The 23333-nt window shown below is 45.0% G+C and overlaps 3 protein-coding genes and 1 long non-coding RNA gene across 16 annotated transcripts in view; 2 read left to right on the forward strand and 2 right to left on the reverse strand.

Annotated features, from left to right (window-relative positions):
- Positions 1–12844, forward strand: part of LOC129738025 (protein phosphatase Slingshot) — an 83275-nt gene extending 70431 nt beyond the window's left edge. For all 13 annotated transcript variants that reach the window (XM_055729215.1, XM_055729273.1, XM_055729268.1 and 10 more), the window contains 5 exons: positions 8–1273; positions 7490–7555; positions 7624–7818; positions 7885–8154; positions 8222–12844. In XM_055729215.1, the coding sequence (XP_055585190.1) occupies positions 48–1273; positions 7490–7555; positions 7624–7818; positions 7885–8154; positions 8222–10709 (4245 nt within the window). In that variant the 5' untranslated portion in view covers positions 8–47 and the 3' untranslated portion in view covers positions 10710–12844. The remainder of the gene's footprint in view (positions 1–7; positions 1274–7489; positions 7556–7623; positions 7819–7884; positions 8155–8221) is intronic.
- Positions 1298–7483, forward strand: LOC129738102 (uncharacterized). Its single transcript, XM_055729290.1, has 2 exons — positions 1298–5580; positions 5884–7483. The coding sequence occupies exon 1, from the start codon at positions 4753–4755 to the stop codon at positions 5527–5529; it is 777 nt and encodes a 258-aa protein (XP_055585265.1). The 5' UTR covers positions 1298–4752; the 3' UTR covers positions 5530–5580; positions 5884–7483.
- Positions 12845–18849: 6005 nt separating the features above from the next.
- Positions 18850–21209, reverse strand: LOC129755929 (40S ribosomal protein S15Aa). Its single transcript, XM_055752638.1, has 3 exons — positions 21104–21209; positions 20519–20820; positions 18850–19178 (listed from the first exon to the last, which is right to left on the reverse strand). Exons 2-3 carry the CDS (start codon positions 20815–20817, stop codon positions 19085–19087), a joined length of 393 nt encoding a protein of 130 aa, XP_055608613.1. The 5' UTR covers positions 20818–20820; positions 21104–21209; the 3' UTR covers positions 18850–19084.
- Positions 21210–22687: 1478 nt separating this feature from the next.
- LOC129740170 (uncharacterized) lies at positions 22688–23065 on the reverse strand. The gene is made up of 2 exons (XR_008736130.1): positions 22949–23065; positions 22688–22881 (listed from the first exon to the last, which is right to left on the reverse strand). It is a non-coding gene; the product is annotated as an uncharacterized LOC129740170 (long non-coding RNA).
- Between the last annotated feature and the right edge of the window lie 268 nt (positions 23066–23333).

Below are 23333 nucleotides of genomic sequence, written 5' to 3' on the forward strand. Positions count from 1 at the left end.
TTTTCAGCCTGAGTGAATGTCACTTTGCCAGAAAGGGCACCATCCTAATGCTAGGTTCGAACGAGCGTCTTCGCTCCACCAACAGCGAAGACCTGCAACAGAAACTGTCCCAAGAACAGCACCTTGCTCATCAAGGACCACCAAGTACAGGAACGATCGCTGCCTCGCCACAACACCAGTCTACAGCTCCTAATAGCAGTAGTAGCAATGTATCACCGGCACCAGTCAAATACCCGCCTCGATCCCGCTCGGACAGCGCGGAGCAAGGCCGGGAAGAAACCAACGCCTCGTCCACCGGGTCCAGCAGCGGCGCCTCGACGGCTTCGTCTTCGTCGTCCTCTTCATCGGCTGGCAACGACATTCAGCAGCATTTACAGTCCATGTTTAACCTCCTGCGGCCCGAGGAAACCCTCAAGATGGCCGTCAAACTCGAATCCTTACGCGCAGGTCGCACCCGATATTTGGTGGTCGTTTCGCGGCCGCCCCAAAACAACAGCAGCCGCAGCTCAAGCCGCCAGCAACCCCAGCAGGGCCCCCAGGTGACCGGCACGTCGTCCTCATCCCTATCGTCATCAAACTCATCGACGAATTTTCCTCCATTGGCGGCGCCATCATCATCGGCGGTTCCTCCGCTATCGAGCATCGTTCCGCTGAGCAAACAGATCACCTCCGCCGCTCTCTACAAGGCCGCCTCGCCATGTGCCACTTCCGGTGCCGGGGTCATCGCCGGTGAAGAAACCACGTTCGTGTCCAGCCTGGACAACTGTGTTCTTAGTGCTTCATCCTTGGTCTCGACGACGACGAGTGTGACGGCGTCCTCCGGCAAAAGTTCTACTAACAAAAGTGTCGATAAATGTGATAGTGATAAACCTTCTAGTAGTGGTAACAATAACAATAATAATAATAGTAATTGTAACGTTAATAGTTATAGCAGCGTAGTAGCTAGTGGTAGCGTTAAAGTGTGTAGTGCCGGTCCCAGTGGGTACATCAATGTGACCAGTATAGGCGGCATAGGCGCCGGCGCCGGTAGTTTGGCGCCGGGGGCCAGCAGCACCCGACTACTGGGGGGAAATGCTTCGTCGGCTGTCGGTTGTGGCGGCGGCGGCGGCGGCAGTGGGTTCAGTTCCCGGTCCCAGAGCAGCGCCGCCGGGGGTTGCTGTGGCGCCGAGATGGAGGAATCCTGTCTGCTCGGGATCGACTGCAACGAGAAAACGACGGTCGGGCTGGTACTGCGGGTGCTGGCCGATACCGCCATCCGGTTGGATGGGGATGGGTGAGTTTGATAAATTTTTCTTCTATACAAGCGAATTATTTTCTAATTGACTTACAATCCACCGAAATTAATATCCAAAACCTATTTGGAATATACGATATGCATATTTTTGGGTTGCTTGTCATACAAGGTGTGTTCAAAAAATTCAATGAGATCTCAAGTAGATAGAATGTTTGCCTTATTAGCCCTCGTCGAAAATGGCAGAGTAGAAAAACGCAGCTTCCGTTATGCGAAATTTAACAAAACCGTAACTCAGGCTTTTAGTATGTGTATGATTCAAAAATATGTTATCTATGCCGCCTTCTAGCACAACTTTTTGTAAAACTTCTTAGAAAATATCTGGAGCATTAGTTAATCCGAAGGGTAAACGGCAACAACGGAAAAGTGTTTAACCCGTGAAAAAAATGAGTAATGCCTACAAGATTCGTCCAGAACAGTCTGGAAGAAAGCGTTTTGCAAATCAGTTGTAGAAAAATGCTGTGCTTCGTTCAGTTCCATAGGAATTGATTCAAAAGTTGGCATTTGTAGCATTTTTTTTACTCAGTTTGAGAACCACTTTCTGAAGTAGCATTCAGATGATCAACACCCTTGATAGATTGGCAAAATTAGAACGATAGGCTAGAATTTTACACGATCTCTCATTTTCCCTATCCGTCACCACTGGATCGCACGAGTTGTGAAGTGATAAAAGGGCCGCCAGTTGCTGCTGTTGGACCATTTTGTTTTTGGACGTTATCCCACACGATCCTGTTGACTAGTGCTGTGCTGCGAGAACCAAGTGACTCGATCTGGTTTCGATATTGTGACTGTGTTTTCGGCAAGGATGTTCTTTGAAGCTGATCGATCATCGAGGCACTGCAAAATCTGGATCGTGGGAGCGATCGGAATGCCAAATCCACTGGCAAGCGACCGCGTAATGCGGAATCGGCAGTTTTCACTGCCAATACAATTTTACGAAAGAGATCAGAAAGAAGATCGCTCTCACGCACCCACGTATGCGGAAGCAGAAAGGCCGAGTAAGTTGTCAAATTGTGAAATTCTTTAATGATGATCGCTTAGAAAGAACCGTGGTTTCTCCAGAACACCATCGGCCTTTTCCTATTTGCTGATTTTTGCTTGAAGGAATTTGGATTCAGCTGAAGGATGCCGCTCATGTGGAACCAGAAGCTGATCCGTGAGAGCTCTCACTCAGTTCGTTTTTTTATGTAAATTTGGCCAATTAGTTTAGTTTTTGGATAAATTGTAATACAGTATGTAAATACACTTGAAAGAGGGTTTTGAATTATCCAGAACAGTTTCTAAAAACTAGCTGCGGATCCACGACTTGCCGCTAGCCGCCGGGCAAACTGGAAAGCGTGTACTGGCAAATTCTTCAAAGAATTTGGCGCGTAAGTCAGTATTTTGTTTACTGATCTTGTTCTTTTAAATTATGTACTCCTTTCCGTAACATAAAACGTTACACATTTTGAAAGCTTTTTGTCCTCTAAATTGATGTACGCAGATGACCTTAAGATTTACCGGATCATCGAATCACCAGTAGACTGTGCAGCACTTCAATCCGACATCTCGACTCTTTTGGACTGGTGCAAGTCTCATGAGATGGAAGCTAATGCCAGTAAATGCTAATGTATAACTTTCTGCAGAGCTAGAACTCCACTCCGTTTTGCCTACAAAATGGACACAGCAGAAATGAACCGAGTAGTTTCGATTAAAGATCTCGGAGTTACTTTTGATCAGAAACTAAGTTTTTCAGAACACATAGCCTTTGCTATTTTTAGCTTCATTCATAGAAACACTGTTGAGTTTGAGGATGTATATTGTCTTGAAGCGGTTTATTGCGCCTTGGTGCGCAGCGTTCTGGAATACGCCATGGTAGTTTGGGCGTCCCATCAAACAGCACACACTGAAAGCCTAGAAAGGGTACAAAAGAAGTTCCTACAATTTGCACCTTAGAGTTATGTTCTAATACTACTAATATTATTTCTGAATTTGAATAGAATTTGAATTTGGATAAAAACACGACAACAATTATGCATAGGGTGATTTTGGGCTGCGACAAAATGGAATCCACCAAATGTTCTATTGCCGAAGACGTCTCGCTAGAGCATGAATGTGGATGCTTTGTAGCAGTAGAGGACAGTCAATGTTGTTTATCAACAAATCAAAAACAAACATTCTTTGGATGTATATTCGTCTGCGTCGTACGATCTCAAGACTTATTAGATTGCATTTTTCGGCATACGGTGGCAGTCGAACGGCATTATTCCACGGCAGTCGACGGAGTGCAAATTGTAGGAACTTCTTTTGTACTCTTTCTAGTCTTTCAGTGTGTACTGTTTGATGAGGCGCCCAAACTACCACGGCGTATTCCAGAACGCTGCGCACCAAGGCACAGCAAACCGCTTCAAGACAATATGTGCATCCTCAAGCTCAACAGTGTTTCTATGAATCAAGCTAAAAATGGCAAAGGTTTTTGCTGTTGTGGCGGCTATGTGTTTTGAAAAACTTATATTCTGATCAAAAATAACTCCGAGATCTTTAATCGAAACTACTCGTTCCATTTCTGCTGTGCCCATTCTGTAGGCAAAACGGAGTGGAGTTCTAGCTCTGCATAAAGTTAAACATTGGCATTTACTGGCATTAGCTTCCATCCCATGAGACTTACGTCAGTCCAAAAGTGTCGAGATGTCGGCTTGAAGTGCTGTACAGTCCACTGGTGCTTCGATGATCCGGTAAATCTTGAGGTCACCCGCGTACATCAGTTTAGAGGATTGCAGTAAACAAGCAAGATCGTTAACAAAAAGGATAAAAATTAGTGGTCCTATGTGGCTGCCCTGGGGAACACCGGAAGGGACGTCAAATGGCTGAGATCTGATTCCTTGTAGATTCACAAATGCTCGTCGGTTTGTCAAGTAGGAGAAGACCATGATGGAAAGCCATAGCGTTCTATTTTCCTGATTACGATTTCATGTGGAACTTTATCAAAGACTTTTGAAAAATCTAGGTAAATGGCATCTACTTGTTGCTTTTTGCTGATAGCAGTATGGTGTGTGTCAGAGTAGCTCATCAGATTCGAAATCGTTGATCTTTTTTTTCATGAACCCATGTTGGTGTTCGGTTATTATTGGTTTAGCAGCGTTGTAAAGTCTCGGAAGTTCAGATCCTGTCTAGGCCACTATCTGATGATGGTAAAGATGCGCCCAAAACTCTCCGTAGTGAACAACATACGAAACCGACGCCCGCCTCGTATAAATATCGCACGACTGAAGCAACCTGAGGTCGCGGCAGACTACGCTCTTCAGAGTTTACTAAGGCAGAATCGCTTGAAGCAGCGCTGCCGGCAGAAGCTTGACGAAGCCTCTCTTGAGGACTATTGGGATACCATCAAGACAGCCAACAACAGCGTTGCGAAGAACGTCATCGAGCATGTGAAACGAAATCGACGGAACGACTCGTTCGACTAGGAGAGTAGGTGGGTGATGTACAAAAAGAAGGCAGCGTGGGTGGCAGAAGTGCAAAAAGGCACCCGTAGGAACGTGGGAAATCACCGACAGCGGAAGAGGCAGGGACTTCGAATTTTACAAGAGAAAAAGCGCCGATTGGAGGAGGAGGAGGAGCTCGAGGAGTTGGAGCGGCTGCTTCGTTCCCAAGAAACACGAAAGTTATATCAGATATTCAACTCATCCCGCAAAGACTTCGTGCCGCAAGCCGAAAAGTGCCGGGATAAGGACGGGGGCATTCTGACGGACAATCGTGAGGTGATCAAAAGGTGGAAGCAGTACTTCAATGAACACCTGAACGGTGCAAATGCCAAAGATCAAGACGGTGGGGGAAGCTACATCGCCGGCGTAGCCAATGACGCGCTGGAACCACTCCCAACGATGAGTGAAGTTAAGGAAGCCATTCACCAGTTGAATAGCAACAAGTCGACTGGAACGGATGGCATCGCAGCTGAGCTTATCAAAATGGGCCCGGTCAAGTTGGCCGATTGCCTACACCGGTTGATGGTCCGGATTTGGGACACAGAGCAGCTACCGGAGAAGTTGAAGCAGTGGCTCCAGACCGACGACCTCTACTTGGCGTTCCGGTCCGACGACTTTCCATGGCACCGGCCTGACGACCTTCCGTGTTTCCCGGCTCGTAAGTCCTCCAGAGGCGCTTGGTCCGACGACCACCACCTGGCTTCCAACTTCACGACCTTCCACGGTTCCGACCCACCAGCTTCCATGGCTTCCGGCACGACGTACTACCAGTGATTCCGGTCCGTTCAATGGCTCCGGACCAACGACCTCCCAAAGCACCTGTCCGTCGACCTCCCTCTCGTGTCTCCTGGCTCGTCGACCTCCATCTGGCTTCCCGGTCCGACGACCTACCAGTTGGCTCCCGGTCTGACAACCTTACTCGGTTCTGGCTCGACGACGTTCCTCTGGAATTTCGGCGCTGGCTTGCTCTTTCGTTGGCTTCCTCCTGGCTGGATACCACTACTCGGCACAGAGCCATTGGGACGTCGTTAAGCCGAGGCCACTGGAAGGTCAGCGAGCCGGAGACCGTGGAAGGTTGACGGATCAGGAGCCAACTGGAAGATCATAGGATCGGGAAGCCAGATGGAGGTCGACAAGCCAGGAAACACGGGAGGTCGTCGGACAGGTGCCATGGAAGGTTGGTGGGCCGGTATCATGAAACGTCGTTAAGTCAGGAACAAGGTGGCGGTCGTCGAACCAGGAGTCACTGGTGGATTTGCGAGCGATGTACCATGGAAGCTCGCCACGCCATGGCAAGTCACCGGGCTGGAACCACTGGGAGGCGCAGTCCTCCGGAAAAGCGTCGAGGCGAAGGAAAAAGCTTCGAGCCGCAGCAAGGGAGTCGAGACCAGAAGTCAGATGGAAGGTCGTTGGATAAGGGATCATGAAAGGTCCTCGGACTAGGACCCAATTGGAAGGTCGTCGAGCCAGGAATCATGGAATATCGACGAGTTGGAGCCGCTGGTAGATCGTCGAGTCGGAAGCCAGAAGTAAGGTCGTCGAGCTGCACAGGAGCGAGAGCGTCGTGTAATGAATACGACGAAAGAGGTCCGGTGCGTGCGCTGAAGAGGAGCAGCCACATCTTCAGGAAGAGCCACCGAAGTCAGGAGACTGCGAATGTGAATGTTGAAAAGGAGTGTTGAGATTTGTCTCATCGTAGCAATCGATGGGACAAATAACAAAATTAGATGTGTAACCATAGGGATGGTTTTACTATAAATGGAATTTTAGGATAGAAAATAAAGTATTCCAAGTTCTACCATCAAGTAGTACAGATCTCTCCTTTCCACTGCCCAAAATGCTTCCTACAACAATGTCAACTCTTACATGGAATTTCGTTAATTCCGGATCTTTGTTCTTCTTCCGGTTCTTTGAGGGAAACAAGCCGATCCTTCAAGGTTTTTATCCTTCGGCCAGCCTTCCTAACGTTATTGTTTTGTTTCCCTGTTGTTGTGTCCAAAAGGTCAAATCGTAACCGGAACCATTGCCAAGTTCTCACTAGGCGAGGATGGCTAGATTCAATCACTTCTTATTACATAGTTCAGCCCTGGACTGTTGAAGAATTTACATCTTCAGTGTGCGACATATAGGTTTGAGGAATCGTAAACTTCACATCTTTACACATCTTTGGCTGCCCAATTACGGGCCTTCCGAGCTCTTCTTTGACTTCGACGTTTTGATGCTGCTTTTCGAAGAAGAAGCGTTTCCTAAATGCTGTTTACATCTTGTATTCTTAGATTGCAAATAGTTTCAATGTTTTTTCTTCTTTCTTACATCGTCAGGACGGCCACTGACGATGAGATGGAAAAGTATGACACCTGTCTCGGCAGCTTCGTTGTGTTCACCTCGATGTAAGTCACGTGGTCCATCATGACGCACTGCAGTGTTCTTAGCCTATGTTGGCACAGCTTCCTGATGCGAGTTTTGGACACCCTTTTTTTGTATAGAAACTTTCGACGTCTAAACATCCATCGGGATTCGAAAGTTATCCGTGTTAAGAATTTGTCTGCTGACCAGTCTGCTTGTTTTGCATAGCTTGTTCGCACCCCGTGGCAACGTATTTCAAACACAATTTCACTCTTCGGTTCCACATTTCATAGCCTCGATAACCATAAATTTAGCGTAGTCTTGTTTTAAGTTGTAGGGTTCTCTTATACAATACCCGGTTAACAATGCGTCTTTTTTCTTCTCACAGCGGATTCAGTGTGAGCACATTTGGTCAGCAGCACATCTTCAAACCCGTCTCCGTCCAAGCGATGTGGTAACTATCGAATTATTTTTTTCTTTATTGCCCTTATCTCACAGAACAACTTTTCTTTCTTCCACAAGGTCTGCCTTGCAAACCCTGCACAAAGTGTCGTCCAAGGCGCGGGAGCACAACTTCTTCGCCGGCGGAACGTCGCACGAGTGGGTCTCCTACTACGAGCGACACATCGACTCGGACCGGTCCTGCCTGAACGAGTGGCATGCGATGGACGCCCTGGAAAGCCGCCGACCCCCGTCGCCCGATTCCATCCGGAACAAGTAAACGCACTACCCTGGGTTAAATGAATTTAAGTGTTTTCTTATTATTATTTTTAATTTTTAAAGGCCAACGGAGCGGGAGGAAACGGAACGGGTGATTCGCACAAAGCTGAAGGAGATCATGATGACGGTGGATCTGGATGTGGTCACGTCCAAGTTCATCCGGGGCCGGCTGGAGGAGCAGCTGGACATGGACCTCGGCGAGTACAAATCGTTTATCGACGAAGAAATGCTGGTCATACTGGGGCAGATGGATGCCCCGACGGAGATCTTCGATCACGTGTATCTGGGCTCCGAGTGGAACGCCAGCAACCTGGAGGAGCTGCAGAAGAATGGGTGGGTTGACTTTTCTTTTACTAGCATGTGTGACACATTGTAACGGTTTTTTTTTTTATAATTTTAGCGTTCGTCACATTTTGAATGTGACTCGAGAGATCGATAATTTTTTCCCGGGAATGTTCGATTATTTCAACGTGCGGGTTTACGACGACGATAAGACGGATCTGCTGAAGCATTGGGATAACACGTACAAATACATTTCCCGGGTGCGAATGGAAGGCTCGAAGGTGCTGGTGCACTGCAAAATGGGAATCTCTCGTTCGGCGTCCGTGGTCATTGCGTACGCAATGAAGGCCAACAGCTGGGACTTTGCTCAGGCGCTGCAACACGTGAAGGAGAAACGGACTTGTATCAAGCCGAATAAGAATTTTATCATGCAGTTGGAGACGTATCAGGGAATACTGGATGCGATGAAGAATCGAGAGAAGCTGCAGAGAAGTAAGAGTGAGACCAATCTCAAAAGCGGAGTCAAGGATGCTAGGTTGCTGCCTGGAAGTGAACCGACGCCTTTGATTCAGGCACTGAACAGGGGGAGTAATACGAACACTTTGAACAAGAGTGGTCGATTTTTGCGCAAGCTCGGGAAGCGGCCGAAGAGTTGGTCTCCCGATACGGAGAAGGTGGCGCTGTTGCTGTCGGGGACCAGTCGGCAGCAGTCTCATTCGTTGGAGCATCTCATGGCGCCACAGAACGAGCCCACGACCATACGAATGCCCTGCGGGAATGGGCAGAACTATAGTGTGTCACAGAATCAAATTGTTCACCTGCAGGAGGGCGTCCAGAACGAAAAACAAGTGCCATCGTCGGTTCGGTTGATAGTGAATGAGTTGGAGTCCAACAGAACAGCCAAAGAGAGTAGCATCGGCAGCAACAACGGTAATCACAAGCGGAAAGGTTCGACTTCTTCGATAAGTTCCCTGGGCATGGGGTTGAGTTTAGCACCATCCTCATCATCGTCTGAGGTACAAACGGCGGACGAGGACACCCGAGACCACCAATGGGACCCGGGAGAAAAGGATACTTCAACACAACAGGTTACAACGACTGCCACAACAACTCAACAATGTGATATTAGTACAGCTCAGCCCGTAGTTTGCTGGACCAGTCAAAGTCAGATTATTCAGCAAGCGCCAGCGCATGTTGTACCACCGCCAGTAGCAAATCTGGTATCGCGTCAAAGTTCCTGGTCCAGTGTAGATTCAGCCGTGGTAGCCGACATGATGCGCAGTAACTTTTCTGCTTCAGCGTCGCGAAACTCTAGCTGGGGTTCCGGAGATAATCAGCAAGGACAAAGAATGGCGCCGGCGCCTCCATCTCGGAACAGCAGCTGGGGCTCGTACGACACTGGCAGCAGTAACGCAAGCAGCATTCAAACTGTAGTTGAGGTGCCTACCGGTTGCGAATCGAGAGGAAGTTTGTGTGAGGATCCAAGTCAAACGGGAGTGTTTCCGGACGATATTCCGTGGCATCCGGGAACGGTAAAGCGGACGAAACAAAAAATTGAAGAACGTTCCGGTTCTTCTATCAAACGCATTTGCAGTGAAAAGTTTAGTCACAAGCACTCGAAGATGGTCGATGATCGGGGGAAAGCTACGGGTCCTAGTTGTTGCCAGCAAAGGTCAAACAGCGAAGAAGCGTTGCCTTCGAATCGAATCGGTGGAATGGCGTCAACGACCTATACAAGATTGTCTGCCTCGGCACCGGATTCGTACTGTTTGTGCCCTTTTGGGACTGCCAAAAAATCCGACGAAGGACAAACACCAGCCAACTTCTCCGGGAACAAAGGACATCATCGTAGGTTCAGTTTTCGGAAAAGTATACCGGACGAAAAGAAGCCGGATGCCAATGACGAGAACACGGCTCTCAGTGTCAGTGGATTGGTGAAGAACCTCAAAATGAGCTTCGAAGCCAAGGTGTCCAGTGATCGTTCCCGCAAGGATCAGAAGAAAGTCCGTTCGTTGCCATCTTCTCCAGTTGCCATACACGTCGAGATGAACAAACAGCCCCAGCAGCAAGGGCAGAACCAAACTGCGGGCAAACAGGAGCAGCAACCGTCGCCGGAGGACATCACGGTCAAAGACCTGGTGGACCGGTACGAAGCACCCCGATTTCGATCCTCGTTCAACACCCACCACAGGCACAACAGCAGCAGTTCTGCGGCAACAACCGCCGGTAGCGAACAGATCGTTCTCCGACCGCGGCCACGTTCCGTTTTCGAGCCGATCAAGTATGCCCAGCAGCAAAACCACCCTACGAAACCGTTCATGATTTCACACTCCAGCACGTTCCTCAAATCCGGTGGGGAAGATTTCAGTCGACCCCCGGCCATCCCCACCGGAGGGCCAATCGTGCGGGGCATTATTATCGGGAGCAGCAATAACAACAGCGGCTCCTGCCATCAACCGGGCAACCCGGGATCGAACCAGTCGACGACCAAAAAAGTGGTCCAACACCACGGCAAAACCCACCCTCTGGCCAAAATCAACCTGACCAAGCATCGAATCAACGCGACTTCCACCACGGCGGCAGCACAGGCGTACAATACGATGTAGAGAACTTTTTCTTCTTTTTTTTTTTAAACTGCAAATCTACATCCCCGATTATCCTATACAGTGGAACAACAGGTTCTCCTCAACTCAACCCGTTTTTCCCGATACACATTAGTAGGTATATTAGAGGTACTCTCTCTGGTGGCAGTTCTAGCTAGCAGAGCACACATGACAAGGGATAATGGTGTAAGGCCGGGCGCCGTAAAGTGAGAATCAATCGAGACCAACAACAGCAATCGTATCCTTGTGTTCCAGTATTACTCCCCAACAACAACAAAACTTGTTTTTAAAAGTAATCAATAGTTATATTTAATACAGATAATTTTGTAACGTTCGATCTGGATGTCCTACATGCTTTCCGTTAGAAGATTGCGAAAAGTCGCGCTTTGAGAGCTTCAATGTTTATTTCAGTTTTATGCAATTTTTTAAAGAAATTTTTAGGCCGCCCTTTTTTGCTTTCGTTTCAATTTGTCGAAAAATGTATGCGAACCAGCTGGTACGCACTGACTAGACTAGTGTATCGGAAATCCTTCCTGTTTTCTGTGTTTTTCGTATCCCGGTACTACACTTGTGGCTTCCTGTTTGAGATTGTATTTGTGGTTTGAGATTGTACGACAATTACAACGTTTTTTCATGGTTAAATTCTGCATCAGTTCCTAAGGTCATTTGAAAAAAAAGTAAACGTTTCTTCCGATTTACCACTGACAATCTCGGAAAAATTCTGTTAACTAAATGAAACACGCTTTTTTGAATATAGTGCTCAAGCATCGATTTTCATAGCATTTATTACTAACATCAAATTTAAGGTTTTCAAACTCTTATTGATGTTTGCGAATTCAAGAACTTCAGCATGCGCCAACATCAAACAATTTTGTGTTTGCCATCAATTATACATAATGTAGTTGTATATCGTTCATCACTCTCTGAACGGTGGCTGGTACATTTTTCAGTCCGAAAGGCATCCTTAAAAATTCGTATTCTACCAAGAGAAAAGCGTACAATCTCACTAATTAACATTTCCAGTCCACATTTACCCCGGCCCACAATTCACTCAAGTGCTCGAAAAACGGTCATAAGGCTTTACTTGTGAAAAAGAAAACTATGAAATTAAATGAACTCACAAGAAAACATACAAAAGTAAAACAAACAAACCCTACCTATTTATACATTCTCATTGTGAAAATTTTCGCAACAAGTATATTTTTGTTCAGCTTTCCAATCAAGCTAAGCTAAGCTAAGTGATTTTTGGTTTAGCTTTCAAACGCCCGTGAAAAAAACTGCCTTTCGCTGTGCTTTATCCGTAAAAAGAAGGGACACCTCGCCCCTTTCTGAAAAAAAAGAACAAACTAGCGCGCGAGCAATGCTTTCTGAACCTAAAGAAGGAAAAAATCAACCCCCGTTTTAAGAAGAAAAGAACCCAGCTTGGTGATGCCAGAGGCTTTTGATTTCAGCTGCACCCGGGAGTCCCACAGGCTCTCCGGGACGCCGCAAAACCTTTCCTCGAAGCTTTTTCTACCCATTAAATAGTGAACTCTTATATAATTACCTACCTACTCGTTTAAGAAAAAAAAAACGTAAGGCAAGAAACAAAAAAACATGAATCATTAAAAAAAACTTTTGTGTGCGTGTGTGTATTTAGCGCTATCTTTTAATGGGTAGTTCTGTGTAAATAGAAGGTACCGATTAAGCTGCGAAACGGTACCCAACAACAATACGTGCAGTAGCCGACGCCGCCGCCCGCCCTCCTTCGCTCGCAATCTGCTGGAGAAAGGATTCAAAGGGTTTAGGGGCCGGCTGGCCGGTCATCAGGAAGCACACAAAACACAACTTATATGCAAATAATAATAATAAATTATAATTGTTCGAATATTTTATGTGGTTTTTATAAGCTTTTAAAAGAATAAACAACAAAACAAAACAAACACACAACTATGTAATAGAGAAAGGATGTAAAGATGAAAAATGATTAAAAAAATGAAGGAAGCTATGCGAACAATTTTGTGAATGCGACATACGCAAATAAGTCGGTACAGTAGAGCGCATCTTCTTAAGGAACAGAATAAGAACACTGTATGTATTTAAAAGTATGGAACGAAAAAAAGGAGATGAACAAAAACAAACACAAATACAATATATGAGCGTATATACCTAGCTGGTTGAGTATTTCGTTAGAATCCGAAAGTTTCCGCATCTCATCGTAAGAACTTTGTTTTTTTTTCCTATCAATTTCAATGGTGAGTTAATAGGGATCTAAAGGACGTTATATTAAAGTTCATATGGGGTCTCTGGCCATATTTTCCAACCGGAACTGCAGTTCCGCTTTACTCATGGATGGGAGGCTATACACTTGAATCTTCCTGTATCGACTTGAGGTCTGTGGAGTCCCGGGTCTATGCCCTAATAAGGTCTAAATCCAGACTACCGCACAACTGACTTGACTGCTGACTAGATTCTACAAAGGTAAGTTTCGCTAGCGATTACTCAACATCGTTGGTTGAGTTTGGCTTTCATATGTATTCTGTAAGGTGGGAGCGCAAAGACAACTTATATCAAGATACCACAAGTTCCATCCTTTACTCGGAACTCGAGGTCCGCTCTTCTAACACTACTTTCATGTGCTCAGCTTCTATTCGAGACTTGAGGTCTGGTCTCTACCGAACTCCTCGGATGATTGCTGGCGAAGACGTCATCCTACACCGACTCTAGTGATTCATCCGCCGACAACGTGAAGCCACTCTACCGGAAAGCATTCCGTTACATGAATACTGTTCCCCTACGAGTCCGACTGCGAAGAAGGTAAAGTCTAATCCCCGCAGCTACTAGTCTTATCCTACACGACGTACGTGGCGTACGGTTCTCGAGTCGGTAGAGAAGAGTTTAGGCTTTGAGTCGTAATGAGGAGAGGGATTGCTGAAAGTGGTTTTGTCAGTGAGAATGCGTTGGACCGCCCTAGCGTGATTTTGATCTCATATCATTAAAGGTCAGAAGTCCCAGGTGGAGTTTTGGAGCTGGGAGGTATACGTGGAGTATATCATGAGTCGTCCTATTGCACCCATGGACAAAGAGTAGCAAACTGGGTTGACATAGGCAAAAGGTAGAGTTTTATATTTGTATGCTTTGCTAGCCTCGCACGCACTGGACTCTGATGAACTTTGACGGTAAGGTCATCCCACAAAGGTAGCGGACTTACTTACCTTATGGTCCCGCGTCGATTCTCTGGCGCACAGAGCCGTGGTAAAAGACCTCCACTGACGATCCGGAGCCAGCGTCTTTACTTGGTCCCAGCCAAGACTCTTGTTGACATTTCGTATTTCGGCGGCTAGGCTTCGTCGCCACGAATTTCTGGGTCTGCCACTTTTTCGATGTCCTTCTGGATTCCATTCCAGTGCCTCTCTGCAAATCTCGTTCACATCTTTTCGCAGCGTGTGCCCAATCCATCTCCACTTACGTTCCCGAATCTCGATTTCTAGCGACCTTTGATGACACCGGCCATTTAGTTCCTCATTTGAGATCCAGTTGCCAGGCCACCAAGCGCGGATGATATTCCGCAAGCAGCGGTTTACACTTACACACTTGCAGTTCTCGCCTCGACACCGCATATGTGCACCAAGTTTCGCACCCGTTCAACAATACGGATTTGACGTTTGAGTTGAAGATTTGGATTTGAGTAGGTAGAGAGATCTGGCGTGAGCGCCAGATGTTTCGGAGACTCGCAAACGCAAATCGGGCTTTTCTGATCCGGGTTTCGATGTCTTTCTTGGTACCACCATCAGGCGTTACCTGACTACCAAGATACTGAAGGAGCACTTCACTTTCTCAACCTGTTGACCAGCTACGATGAAACTGGAGGGATTTCCTGTGTTAATCTCCATCGACTTGGTCTTTCCGACATTGGTTTTGAGACCTGCTGCATTGGAGCTTTCGGTGAGGTCGTCGAGTTTGCTCTGCATATCCGCTTGTGTTTTGGCGAGCAAAACAATATCGTCAGCCAGGTCAAGGACGTTCACTTGCTCCATTGTTGAAGGATTCCACGGCAATTCTCGGTTCGGTTCACAGTCGATCGATGCAGTCAGAATCTCATCCATTACCATAAGAAAAAGTAGCGGTGATAAGACACATCCCTGTCTCACGCCAGCAGTTACCGAGATTGGATCGGACAACATACGGTCGTGCAAGACCTTGCACGAAAATGCCTCGTACTGTGCTTGGATAAGATGGACTAGTTTCTCTGGGACTTCTCGTCGCCTTAGAGCCACCCCGATGTTTCCATGGTTAAGTCGGTCGAATGCTTTTTCGAAATCAACGAACACCGGCAGAAGAGAGTCCTGGAATTCGTTGATTTGTTCCAGTATGATTCGTAGCGTTGTGATGTGGTCCACACATGGTCGTCCGGATCGGAATCCAGCTCGTTGTTGTCGGAGTGTAGCGTCGATTTTCTCCCGGATCCTGTTCAGGATCACTTTGCAGAGTACTTTGAGGGTTGTACAGATCAACGCCTCGCCAGTTACCGCACACTGTAAGGTCTCCTTTCTTCAGGATCTTTACGAGGATACCGTGTGTGTGGGTCGAGCTCAAGGCGATGAACGATGAATGAATATAGCATGCGCTCTCTATGCCACGGAGCTCACATGGATGCTGCCTATCGCTGGAGTTCACCATCGATGTTAGGCATCGCTGCTGTAACAGGCCTCGTCTGTACGTAAGCATCGATGAGGTGATGGTTATTCACTTTGGCATTATGTGGTTTCCACATTTGGCGATCCTTTCCAGGAGCCTATATTTGGCCTAGTTAGTTGAGAAAATAATTTCTAGTATTAAAATTTAATTTTTCAGTATGGTCTAATCCAGTAAATAATTTTCTTAACAGAGGTTTATTCAGAGGAAAATGGCTGATGTGTGGTTCACGCGAGCCGAGTATGCTGCGCCTGAATGCGAGCCGTGTGTGCTGCGCCTGAATGCGAGCTTTGTACATTACGCAAAGTGCGAGCTGTGTGTGTTGCCTGCGCCGATTGCAAGCTAGATGGACTGCACATGAATGTGAGGTCTTCTGTCTGCAGCGCAAATTCCAAATTGTGTATGAATGCGAACTGGCTGCGCGAAATGCAAGCTGTGAATGCTGCGCCCGAATGCCAGCCTTGTGTGATTGCGAACCAAATGGGCTGCGCATGAAGCGACCTGTGTATGCTGCGCGTTATGCTAGCCAAAAGGGGAAGGTGTATGTGCTGCGCGTCGAGCCTTATGTGCTGCGCTTTTTTGGATGTAAGTCGCTGCACCAAATACCAAATGGACTGCGCTTTAGAGCGAGTTTCATGCGCGCTTTTCGTGCTGCACTTAGTGTGAGCTTGATATACTACGATGAATGCGAGCTAAGTGTGTCCCGTAATGATGCCGAGTAAAAAGGATACGCCTAGATGCAAGTTGATCGTTCTGTGCCGAAATTAGATTTGAAAGTGGTGCGCCGGCAAGCACAGTTTATCTAGAACTTAGTTTGCCTCGCCTAACTCGCAAATCTGGATAGGTTCTGAGTGATGAATCAAAAACATCCTCAAAAGCGAGATGGATGTGCGCATAAATACGAGATAAAAAGTGCTGCATAGCACGCAAAACAAAGCTTTGCTAGCAAAGTCTAAAACCAGTGGAATGTTTTCTATGCAATCCGTTAAAACATAATGGAAGAAGTCGAGATGAGATCAATTTTTTTTCATAATTTTTCTTTTGAGAGGAGGGTGAATGTGTGGGTCGAGCTCAACGCGATGAACGATGAATGAATATAGCATGCGCTCTCTATGCTACGGAGCTCACATGGATGCTGTCTATCGCTGGAGTTCACCATCGATGTTAGACATCGCTGCTGTAACAGGCCTCGTCTGTACGTAAGCATCGATAAGGTGATGGTTATTCACTTTGGCATTATGTGGTTTCCACACCGTGCAACCAGTCGGCCGGGAATGATCCCAGGTACTTTGTTGGATTTCATGTCTATGATTGCCGCTTCTATTTCAGCCAGCGAGGGCACTTCAGAGTTGACGCCATTTTTGCGACTTACTGTTGGTGCTTCGAGCTGCGGGTTCTGTAGGCCATCGCTATTCGTCATTCGGAAGAGTTGTTCGAAGTGCTCAGTCCATCGTTTGAGCTGATCTGTTCAATCGGTCAATAACTCACCTGCTCAGACTTTTAGCGGCATTCTTGCATTAGTCCTTGCACCACTGAGGCGGCGAGAAATGTCATAAAGTGATCGGATATCTCCATTGGCGGCGGCCCTTTCTCCCTCTTCGGCTAGGGAGTTTGACCCGGCTCTCTTGTCTCGTCTACAAGCTCGCTTAACCGCATATCGTATCCGGGCGGCTGCTTTGGCTGACACGATACAATTCCGACTTTAGCCTTTCTCCGATCATCGATCATCCTTTACAGTTTCCTGCAAACTCCATTTCTCCTTCTGCTTATTTCGGAAGAACTACTCTTTCTGATCGTGGAGCTCCTTGTGTTTATTGGATTTCTTCATAACACACTCCACACCTGGATATTCGCCATGTCCGTCATGAGTTCCGCTGGAGCCCCGAAGTCCAAAAGCTCTGGAGAGCTGAAAAGTTCTGGACTACTTGGTTTTTGTTTCTCATCCGTTATCTCTATCGTTGTGTCTCTACCGGCATATCAGATTGCCTGACCGACAAAGCCGTAGTGCAAGGGGATTAGGACTTCTGTACCTCTTCACACTCTGCGACGTAGTTCTACCTCCCCGTGGTGCAGAGTGGAAACGTGTCTACAGACTTGTCACCTGTAGATGTACGGCCAAGAGAACTACACGTCACACTTGGTACAGTCAGCTACCGACGGGCTGTGTGCCGAGTGTGGCAAAAACGTGATGCGACTGGGCACCCTGGTACCAGTGCTCAGTTGCAAGAGGGAGGGGTCGTAACGTGTATCGGGTAGTCGCGACCCCGATATGCGGGACGACCAAATAATTGGCGAGTTTCGATCGATCTGCCTTTTGGGGAGGTTCCTGGCCCCGATTCGCGGATACGATTGACTCACGACAGACAGAGGGGCCTTGTGCCGTAACATGTGGCGCCCAGTGGATGGGCCTCAGGTTGAGTCTCGAAGAGTCGAGATGGAGAAAAAGGATGTGTGGTTATCTCCAGACCCGAGGAGAGGCGAGTTGTTCTCGTCTCGAATTGGGTCAAGAGACGTAATGATCGAGGGCTCTCGAGACACGAGGAGAGGTGGGTAGAGTCGCCTCGAATCGTGTCAAGAGGATGAGTGTGAGAGGGTCTTGAGTCGCGAGGAGAGGCGGGTCATGACGTCACGAATTAGGACAAGAGGCCGCATGTGGGACTCGAGTCACGAGTAGCGGCGAACGGACTGCCAACCCGTAAGTCGTGACAAAGAGTGGATGATGATTGCTGGTGTAGTAAGAATAAAACGAGTATTTGCCGTGGAGCGCATTGCGCGAGTATCCCGGGTATAACCTTCGTTGCAGGTCCGGATGGGAATTATGGCCAGAGGCCCCAGGTGGATTTTATGGCGTAGGGGTACATAGTATCATGAGTGCCTTGGAATGCAATCCGTAAAAAGGATTTACCACCTGGGTGATCAACTAATAAAAAAAATCTCTTCTCTTGCGCTGAATTTTCTAATCCCATGAGTCGCTAGAGAAGTAACGATCAATGGCGCCAGTGCCCTGCTTTATGCAGCAAGGACAGGAATAGTGCGGTAATAGTAGTTGAGAGAAGCGCAGTGCAGTGACTGTTGATTTCCGTCTTCTGGCCGGTTGCAAAGGGCAAAGGTTCTGCTATAGAACACTGCCTGTATGTCACCTCATAATCTGCCAACTTGTCTGGAAGTTGGTTGTCGCGATAAAAGTATTTTGAATCATCTCACGTCACGCGCAAAGCAGAATAAATCCCTAACATAGCATGGTAAATAAGTTTGGTGATTCGTTTATGGTTTACCTTCTATTTCCCTTTTTCAAATTTAATCCGTCATCGTCATTTTCATTGGATATCCATTGTATAACTATTTAAAACCCTCAACTAAGTGCCTTCCAATAAATCTGGACTCAATTAAAAAATCGATGGCCAATTACTAAAAGTCAAAACTATTTTGACCTGAAATTTCGGATATCTAAGCACGAAAACATGACTCGTAAGTTTGATTTTCCTTTTATTTTTTTCACTGCTTCAAATGTAAAGCATTTATCAAGCTCTCATAAAACGAGCTAGCCTAAATTAACCGGTTGGGCACCGAACGTGTGTAAGGAAAAAAACAAAAGAAAAATCTCAACCAGAGTGCGTTGCTGTTTGGATCTCGCTCGGTTGTTTGTTATTGGAATTTAACTTTTACAGAGATGCACCTGTAAACACCTAACGCAGCAACATTCCTTAGAAGAAATATCCCAGAATTTTGCCTCCCAAATGTTTCCTCCTAGCTTCCTCGTGGTCCATGATTCCTCCACTGGTGGTCAGCACCACGTATCTGCAACAACAGAGAACAAAAAAAAAAGTAAAATAGATTAGTCATTTCGTTAGGTTTTGGTTAAGAAGCATTATTTTTAAATATAGATTTGAAAAAGTTAGAAATTGGAAGCAATAACATTTTTAAATCAAACCATTGTGTTCGAGCCAATGAATCGGAAATATGTCGAATCACAAATCCGGGATTAATGGTGAACTTATTAAATTTTTACTCTAGTCTCCTGCTATAATCGATGATCCCAAAAATTCAGTGAAACCATCTGAGTTATTTAAGAAGACACATTCATCCATCGGTTTTCCTCAGACGATCACTGAACTATGTCAGTACACCCATTTTGTTTCCTTTGAAAATGATAATTTTTGGAACCCTTAATTCATGGGCAGAATTTAAATATAAGAAAGTTTCCAAGTGGTGATCTGGGATTGAAACCATAGAATCCAATTCGTCATTTTAATTCAAATTTAACATTTCGATTTACAAGTTGGATTACGAATTTATTATTGGAAAAAAAAAATCAGATTGAAAGTTCAGAATTTCAGAGATTCCTGATAAAGAATCGGAAACTTAGATTCAGATTTTTTTTTTCTGATGAATTTTATAATTGCAATTTTTTTAAATTGAGGTTTCGAACGAATTTTAAATTTTGAAAAGTTTTCTGGATAAGAAATGAATAGAATCTGAATGGCGAACTTTTATACCAAGAGTTTTTTATGAAGTGTTTTCCTTAACCTGACATAATAGTTCTTGTAACTTACAAGTTGCGTTAAAAATAATAAATTACAAATTCAAGCGTTTGGTAGATATAGCTTATTAATCTAAAAGACTTCTCTTTTGAAGCTTTCAAGTTTCAATTTCTTGACTAGGACTTATTTTGAAAACAAAAACAAATAATGTAAAAAAAAAACTTGGTATAAGGCTTGCTTTAAAAAAATTGTAAATAAATCAAAAACTTCAATTAAAAAAAATGAGTCCCAAAACCTTGATGCGATTTTCCTCACGTCGCTGATAGGCATAATTGCATTTTTACAAATTTTCAAAAAAAAAAAACATTTTGAAAGGGTTATCGAAACGGAAAACCATTGGATTCAACAGGTAAAACTTGAGGTGAACGATTTGCTGCGTTTGTTCTAAGAAAGTTTTGCTCCAATGTACCCATCTATTGAATCGGAAACGATTTTAGGCTCGGATCCGGGATTAATAGTGGACGTAACACGAAGTTGGTCTAGCCTCCTAAGGACCAGAATGCTCCATTTTTAGAGAAGCACTCCATTTTGATGAAAGAAGGCTATCCGGGTATTGAGGGCCTAAAAAAGAAAGAAAGCGCATCAGCTGAAACTCACCCGAACTGACGCGACGGCAACAGGGTGTTGGTCCACCGTTCGATGTCGTTCATCTTGACGTCGAAGCGGGGCGAGATGATACCGGCCTTGTTGAGGCGCCCGGTCAGATTGACCACCACCTTGCCGGACCGGTGATCGTCGACGATTTCGAACTCTCCGATGTAGCCATGCTTCATCATCACCGTCAGGAACTTGATGACGACCTTCGAGTTCGGCCGGATCAGGACCTGGCGCTTGCCGCGCTTCTCGGCATTGTTGATGCACTTCAGGGCATCGGCTAGTACACTGATGCGAACCATGTTCTACGGAAGGAAAGATAAAACGAGCAGGTAAGCGTCTATTTCTTCTCGAAAGCTTAAGCAAAACATCCTAGCTTGAGGACGGAAGAGGTATTGACAGTTCTGATTCACGGCAACATATCGGCGAGCAATGACAACAAACACCGAACAACGGTTTATAAAACGGTCTTCCCAGCGGGAATCATTCCCTTTCCCAGTAAAATTTTTCCCGGCATCGATAGGCAACATCGTTGACGTCTATTTCTCACTTATTCCGGTAAAATTAACAATGAAATTACGGTATTACCTCAAGTTAAAATAATCGACACAACATACGTCGGAGAGGACTTGGTTTGAAAAGAACCGGAACCAGCGGTGACAGCGCCGAGGTTGGTAGCCATGCGATTTTGACGCCGCAGGGTTGCGTTTGTTGATTTTCCTTTTTCGTTGGAGGGTAGGAAACTGTAAACGGAGTCCTCAGAGTATAGTCCAATTTGCCGCTAGTACACGGAAAAATTGACTTATTCATAAAATGTGTTGCGATTACACCATCACTATAACTATATCAGCAGCAACATGTGAAAAGGGTATAAAAGACAAAGTAAACAAAACCGGTTTTCAGTGAATTCAAATAGCCCAATATAAGCTCTACTTAACACAAAAACCGTTTTTAGTTTTCCAGTTTTCGTAAGATTTATATAGCAGTTTGAGTAAAGGATCTATAAAATTTAGAGCCATAAAATGACATTATTCTCACACAGATTGTTTTATACACCCTTTACTCCACAACAAAGCAAACGGTCTAGATGCAAAACATTAAAAGGGGAAGAATGCGGAAAGCTATTCACTCACTCCCATTGCGAGAACCATAAGCCTTTGTCAAAAAATAGGGGAAATTTTATCTCCATCTCACTCACACATATGAGACATACAGTACAAAGCGAAGGGTGTATAAAACATTTAGACGAATTTCATACTCCAGCTAGGGTCTATAAACAATTGCGAGCTATTTTACATGATAAAACCGTCGTATCGATAAAAACTTATTTAGAATGATCCAACGCACCGTTTTGACCACAAAGACTTGGGAGATTCCTCGTGAATTTTAATTAGCGATTTAAAAAAGATTGCAAAATTTTCAAACGCGTTTTTCTCGAAACGTCATAAATGAACATAGACCCTTTTCTCGTGTTGGTGCTGATATCGGTTGTTGCTCAAAATTTGTATTTCCCCAATTCAATTTTGAGTAGTTTTGGGTTGCCAATATACATAAACGAACTAAATGTCGATTATTCATGCTCTGTATAAAAAGTTTGCTGTTGTTGGAAAGCTTTGGGCGGGGATGTCAAAGCAAAACATTTTTAAGACACTCATAGTGTGTCACGATGATTTCAATTTTTCATCTTTTTTTACGTCGAAATCATCATGAATAGTTTACAAAAGGTATGTATTCTCATAATTTAACCATTTTACTTTTTTTTACCTTACTATCCCGAATAGAATTGTACCGTGAAAAAACCATGAATTTCATATTCACTGACCATAAATTGCATGGTTTACACCATGATTATAATCGTCCACGATACCGTGAATACACATTGGAATTCATAGTTTACGACCATACATTTCATCGTTTCGGCAAAAATAACCATGAAAAAGGGGTATTGTTATGCAGCGTGACCATGAAAAAAATGGCGATTTCCCATACATTGAGAAGCCCAAAAATATGAAGTTCATTGTTGTAGCATCTTCCAATTTTTCATAGTAAAATTATGAAAACCCGATGATTTTCATTGTTATACCGCTGTAATCAAAATTTTTGTTTGTTGGGTTTTTTGTTCTCGTTTTTTTCTGTCATCATTTTCTTAATTTGTTTAAATAAAAAAACAAATGAATTTATTACCATTTATTATTAATTCTCATAATTTTAACACTTTACTCACACATTTCATCATTCACTGGATTGGTCTGCGACAGGTTCCGGCATTCCGTCGTTCTGAGGCAAATTCCGGCATTCCGTAGCCGCCCCCAGTATCCATTGGCTATCGCCTCCTGTGCCGGATGCAGTGTTTCGGTTGTATTTTGCTAGAATTGATAGAAAAATATTATAACGATGATTGTCTCTTGTTAAATTCGATATTTTTTGACTCACCGTTTCGCCCATCTCCGAACACTTCGAATAATTTTTTTAAAAAATTCCTGGAAACCCCGATTGCCGACCTAAAATAATTGCAAACAGGAAAAAAAACGTGCTGTTCTGCAGCTGTCAAAAAACCACCAATACACGATAAACTTGGAAATTTAAATTCTTGAATAAATTACGCTCGCTGGATGTTCTTTTTACCATTAGGTTCATGGTCACATTTAAATTCAATGGAAAAGTAATGTGATACCATGGTTCTGTTCTATTCGGGATGTTATTTTAGGAATATTTTTTTTTTTTTTTGTTAATTCTTTATTTGAAACGGCTCATACCTTTAGGCTTTAAGGAGCCAAACTCTTTTTGTTTTTTTTTTTTACAATAGTTTGCTTACTTC

This window comes from Uranotaenia lowii, chromosome 1 (assembly GCF_029784155.1).
Source record: "Uranotaenia lowii strain MFRU-FL chromosome 1, ASM2978415v1, whole genome shotgun sequence".
NCBI lineage: Eukaryota > Metazoa > Arthropoda > Insecta > Diptera > Culicidae > Uranotaenia > Uranotaenia lowii.

Excerpts from the sequence above, each read along its gene's own strand:
- LOC129755929 (XM_055752638.1), bottom strand. The coding sequence starts at position 20,817 with ATGGTTCGCATCAGTGTACTAGCCGATGCCCTGAAGTGCATCAACAAT. Across the intron at positions 19,179-20,518 it reads TTGCCGTCGCGTCAGTTCGG|ATACGTGGTGCTGACCACCA; the intron begins GTGAGTTTCAGC and ends CTGTTGTTGCAG.
- LOC129738102 (XM_055729290.1), top strand. The coding sequence starts at position 4,753 with ATGTACAAAAAGAAGGCAGCGTGGGTGGCAGAAGTGCAAAAAGGCACC.